Source organism: Eurypyga helias, unplaced genomic scaffold (assembly GCF_000690775.1).
Source record: "Eurypyga helias isolate BGI_N326 unplaced genomic scaffold, ASM69077v1 scaffold2263, whole genome shotgun sequence".
In the NCBI taxonomy this organism is placed as follows: domain Eukaryota; kingdom Metazoa; phylum Chordata; class Aves; order Eurypygiformes; family Eurypygidae; genus Eurypyga; species Eurypyga helias.
The window spans coordinates 112-5,756 of record NW_010240339.1 but is presented as its reverse complement, the minus strand read 5'-3'; the positions used below and the strand labels follow the sequence as shown (position 1 = coordinate 5,756).

Sequence of the window (5,645 nt, the reverse complement as noted above, 5' to 3'; positions counted from 1 at the left end):
AGGTATTGTATCCAGGTGACAAGGAACCAACTTCAAATTTAACCTGCCACAAATCACTGAAACAATTTCCCTGTGTTTCTTCTGAGAGGATCCACAATTTTCTGAAACCTGATCCTCATCTCTGGCTTACCTTTCCCTTTTCTTTTTCAGCATTTATTATTGATAAGTCTGCCCACCTAAATGTGTCTAAACTGATTTTTCATTCTAAATTCAACTAAAAATAGGTGAAAAAAAAAGCTAACATAAATTCTCCATAATTACTGATGAATGTTGCATATGATGAATTACAAATATATTACTTTTTTGTCTTAGCTAATCTTTTTGTCTTCCCCAAAATTACCTTTTTTTACCTCTTTTAAAGTAACACTTAAGTCGATCAACTAATGTTGATGGTGACTTAAGGACTGATTTTTTTTTGGTCTTTAGTTGCTGACAAGGCTGCCTACCTGATGGGTCTGAACTCAGCTGACCTACTTAAGGCCCTCTGCTACCCCCGAGTCAAAGTTGGGAATGAATATGTGACCAAAGGTCAAACCGTGCAGCAGGTAACAAAAATTCCTGTTTTGTTGACAAATCCTCTGGACTTCCTTTTTGCCTTACATGTAAACTACAAGCCTTCTGGTTTTCGGTGTTTTTTTTTTTTTTTTTTAATTTTAGGTATACAATTCAGTAGGTGCCTTAGCAAAGGCTGTTTTTGAGAAGATGTTCTTGTGGATGGTTATTCGCATCAACCAACAGCTGGATACCAAACAACCCAGACAGTACTTCATTGGTGTCCTGGACATTGCTGGTTTTGAGATCTTTGATGTAAGAACAGTATTTTATTACCATGGGTTTAGAAGTAACTCTATTGTGTGCCGAAGTACTTAATAAGGAATTGTGCCAATATTTTTTTCCAGAAATGGTTTGATCATTTCAGAATACACCTAAAGCATCATGATTTCCACAAGGTTTTAATTTGGAATAGATTTTTATGTTGCTGCTATGCCAATGGAAATACATAAATGCATTTTTTTGACTGATTATAAACAGTAGACTACCATGGCATTTGGTTCCTAATGCACAGACACCAGGTCCATAGACACATTTTTTGTTTAGAAGTCTTGTGATGTGCTTTAAATTAACATTCAGAAATGCAAGGTAAACTGATGTGCTGGGGACTCTAATGTAACTGAATTAGCTCAGTCCAGTAGATATCAAAACTGACAAGTCTGACATATTAAAGTGGCCTAAGACTCTTGAGGTCCTAAATGTATTAATAAAGTCTAGTTTGACAAAATAGAAACACTGACAGAAGTTCCAAATTCCTGGTTGAGCAAAGAAGGAACACTCACAGATTCTCCTGCAATTTCATACAAAAAGCCAGCATTGTTCTATATTCTTAGTTTTCTAAATTTATATTAATATTAATCTCTATTTGTAATGGTGCAGTTCAACAGCCTGGAGCAGCTGTGCATCAACTTCACCAATGAGAAACTGCAACAGTTCTTCAACCACCACATGTTTGTGCTGGAGCAGGAGGAGTACAAGAAGGAGGGAATTGAATGGGAGTTTATTGACTTTGGGATGGACCTGGCTGCCTGCATTGAGCTCATTGAGAAGGTATTAATGTAATTCACAATGTCTAGAAATGCAATGATTTTTGATATATTTGTAAATGTAGCTTGAAAGGGTAAATATGATATTGTAAATACATAAGTTTTTGTTTGTTTGTTTGTTTGTTTTTTCAATTTACTCTGCTGAGCAGAAGAGCAATCCCTGGGAATGTTAATATTGTTCCACTCAGGAAGCTATTTCTTCATCTGTGATTCTTTTTGTCTGTTCACCTCTTCTTCCTTCTTTCCTTCCAGCCCATGGGCATCTTCTCCATCCTGGAAGAGGAGTGCATGTTTCCCAAGGCAACAGACACCTCTTTCAAGAACAAGCTCTATGCCCAGCATCTGGGCAAGTCCAACAACTTCCAGAAGCCCAAGCCTGCCAAAGGCAAGGCTGAGGCCCACTTCTCCCTGGTGCACTATGCTGGTACAGTGGATTACAATATTTCTGGCTGGCTTGACAAGAACAAGGATCCCTTGAATGAAACTGTTGTCGGGTTGTACCAGAAATCATCAATGAAGACACTGGCCTTACTCTTTGCCTCTGCTGGAGGAGAGGCAGGTCAGTTCTGTGAAATTCATATTTTCATTTTTATTTAATAACTCTATCAGAGCCATGAATATCACCTAGAGGGTTCTAAAGAAATTGCATGTTGTGCTGAGTCTCCCATGTTTATTAGTAAGGGAAAAGATCAAATGTATTTCAGTTCTCCCATTCAGTCATGTTAATGCTTTGGATTACCTTCGGTCCTTAGTTCCTTTAGGTTGTGTGTTTCCCACTGTATCCTAGGTTCCTTTCTTAGCATGACTGCAACACGAACAAACTTCTTGCAGTCTCATTAAGAAAAAAATTACAGATCAAAATTGTAAAACTATCTTTTTTTTTATGTTCTCCAGAGGCTGGTGGTGGTGGCAAGAAGGGAGGCAAGAAGAAGGGTTCTTCTTTCCAGACTGTATCAGCTCTTTTCAGGGTAAGCACAGAAGTAATTTTACTTTGTTGTTGTTGTTGAAGATTGTGAAACTATTAACATTTTTCTACATCATGAACATCTCTTCTGCTATTCAAAAAAGAGCTGGCTGTAAGACAGCTGAGGCCAGCTGAGGAAGATACATTTTGATCTAGTCTCTCTTCAAATGCTGGAAAAAGTATTTAGGTCAGGCTACAGTTTCATTTACTCCTGAGTACACTGGTTTGTAGGATCAAGCTCTTCTCCGTCTTCCACTGCCTTGGGAGGACAATGGTGGATCTGGCTACCTGCCTCAGGAAACCTCATGTATGGGTTGGCATGTACAAACATACGTGCATTTGCACATGTAATACATAACACATAATTCATAACACATATTATTTGCACATGATTATACATATGAAGACAAGGCAATTGGGAAATGCCGAGGCCAGTAACATTTCCACCAATGGAGAAAGATTGAGACAGATGGAAACACTCTTGTTTCGGCATCTGTAGCATCTAGCTACTGAAGGTATACCTTCTCTAGATACTAGAAAACTCAAATTAGGATGGCCATAGGTGGAAGTAATAAATCCATTATTGGTTTCCAAAATTTTTCTCATGTCAGATAGTATCACTTCAGAGGCATCATTTGTTAATAAAAAATCTTTGCTTATGAACACACAGGAGAACCTAAACAAGCTGATGACCAATCTACGAAGCACTCACCCCCATTTTGTGCGCTGTATCATCCCCAATGAAACAAAAACACCTGGTAAGAACCTCAAATTAAATGAAATCATAGTGTGAGGAAACCATTATTCTCTATGCTTTATCATGAAGTATCTAATAACTGTCTTATTTGCTTAGGTGCCATGGAGCATGAACTGGTACTACACCAGCTGCGCTGTAACGGAGTGCTGGAAGGGATCAGAATTTGCAGGAAGGGATTCCCTAGCAGAATCCTCTACGCAGACTTCAAACAGAGGTCAGCCTCCTTTCTGCTCTCCATGCTCCCTTTACTGCATGAGCTGTACATCTTAACTATTTTAACATCTGTGGTTATTTTTCAATGCCAAGTCTATTGGATTATAACTGAAAGAAGGGCAGAATGCTGGAATGTATAACCAAAGGCAACTTGTATGGCTAGAAAAAGAGAAATTGTTGAAAATGAAGTGATAAGTGTCCTCATTCATTGCTGTTCATCACATCACTGAACTTTGACAGTGTCTCTGAATATGGAAGCACAAACCAGTGATAACAAGATGAAAAAATGCAAACTGGGATGTGGCTTCAGTGTGTTCTCAGACAAAAACTGTGAAATCAGATAGAGGGCTTTGACCATTGTATCAGCTGAAAGTTTCAGGGGAAGATGCTTTCTTCCTATACACATAGTGACAATATTCCTCTCTAGCAGTATTCTACAGCATAGTTTAGGTAAAAATGACCAGTCACTGCAAGACTGTAAAAGATTCCTTAATTTTTAATCAGATTATGACTTCATTATAACACTAGCTCTAAACAAGGGATGAAATTCCAACTTCCTCAGACTCATTCTGCTGCAAAGACTAGTTAATTTCAATAAACAGTATAACCTTATGACTTGAGATTGTCTTCATTCATATTGCCTCTCATTCCACAGATACAAGGTGCTCAATGCCAGTGCTATCCCAGAGGGACAGTTCATTGATAGCAAGAAGGCTTCCGAGAAGCTTCTTGGGTCAATCGATGTGGACCACACCCAGTACAAATTTGGCCACACCAAGGTACAAACCCTCCTTGACGCACTCACCGTGTGCCTGTGCTTTTTTCTACGTGATAATGATGTGTGGCAACCTTCCCTTTCTCAAGGTATTCTTCAAAGCTGGGCTGCTGGGACTGCTGGAGGAGATGAGGGATGAGAAGCTGGCACAGCTCATCACTCGCACGCAGGCCAGGTGCAGGGGCTTCTTGATGAGAGTGGAGTACCGGAGAATGGTGGAGAGGAGGTAGACTTCATCTTCGGTTAGAGTCATTGTACTGGGGCAAAGTGTTGACACTCATGGTGAAAATATTAAATGTACATTTTCATTATGCCTCAGGGAGTCCATCTTCTGCATCCAGTACAACGTTCGGTCCTTCATGAATGTGAAACACTGGCCCTGGATGAAGCTGTTTTTCAAGATCAAGCCCTTGCTGAAGAGTGCAGAATCTGAGAAGGAGATGGCCAACATGAAAGGGGAGTTTGAGAAAACCAAGGAAGAGCTTGCAAAGTCTGAGGCAAAAAGGAAGGAGTTGGAGGAGAAAATGGTTTCTTTGCTGCAGGAGAAAAATGATTTGCAACTCCAAGTGCAGGCTGTGAGTATCACCATATATTTCTTCCAGGGGCAACTAAGTAAGGTCTGAATTCTCCCTCATAGCAGGGATCTCTTACGCTGCACACAAAATTGCCTTAGAATATATTTTCATCTGAATCACTAACGATAAAATTCAGATACTCATTTTCAACATTGTAATATGAGGTTCTAATTTGGGCATGTCTTTTTTAGTCTCTATGCCTACAGGTACGTTTCTCCATGCAAGCTCACAACATAAGGTCCAACTTTTGCCACTAGACATTTAGTACATGCAGTTGACAGAGTCTGGAGAGCAATTCATTTTACTTAATCTGATTTTAATCAGTTACCTAAATAAAAGACACTTATGTCATTTATGATACATGGTACCTGTCCTGCAGCTATATTCCAAGAAGACACAAATGCACTCCACATTCTGTCAGGCCTATGTGTGTCTACAATATGCTTTGGAAGAGCAAAAGATTTGGCAACATTTAAACAATGCTCTTGTGTCTTTAAGTGTCTACTTCATAACTTCAAAATAAAATCAGGGTCAAATGGAAACCACCAAGTGCATCTAGAATCTGTAGCAATTTATCTGGAACAAAGAAGATGAATTATAAGTCAGTCTTGCTAAGAAAATCCTTTACAGAGATAAACCAGAAAGATCTGTGCATAATTAAATTCAGTTATTAACTTTCAGGAAAAGTAATCAATATCCTAAGGTAAAAAAGTACTTTGGAATATTTAGAGGTATGATCTATAATACAGCAAAAGACAATACT

The 5,645-nt window shown here is 38.9% G+C and overlaps 1 protein-coding gene across 1 annotated transcript; it reads left to right on the top strand.

Moving 5' to 3' along the window:
- Positions 1-426: 426 nt before the first annotated feature.
- On the top strand, positions 427-4,882 carry LOC104507192 (myosin-3-like; the record flags this gene model as incomplete). The annotated part of the gene is made up of 10 exons (XM_010148398.1): positions 427-545; positions 658-807; positions 1,432-1,602; positions 1,851-2,157; positions 2,493-2,566; positions 3,233-3,320; positions 3,416-3,533; positions 4,188-4,311; positions 4,397-4,533; positions 4,627-4,882. Coding segments are annotated over 10 exons (1,544 nt in total), but the record flags the coding sequence as incomplete, so codon positions are not given.
- Positions 4,883-5,645: the final 763 nt, after the last annotated feature.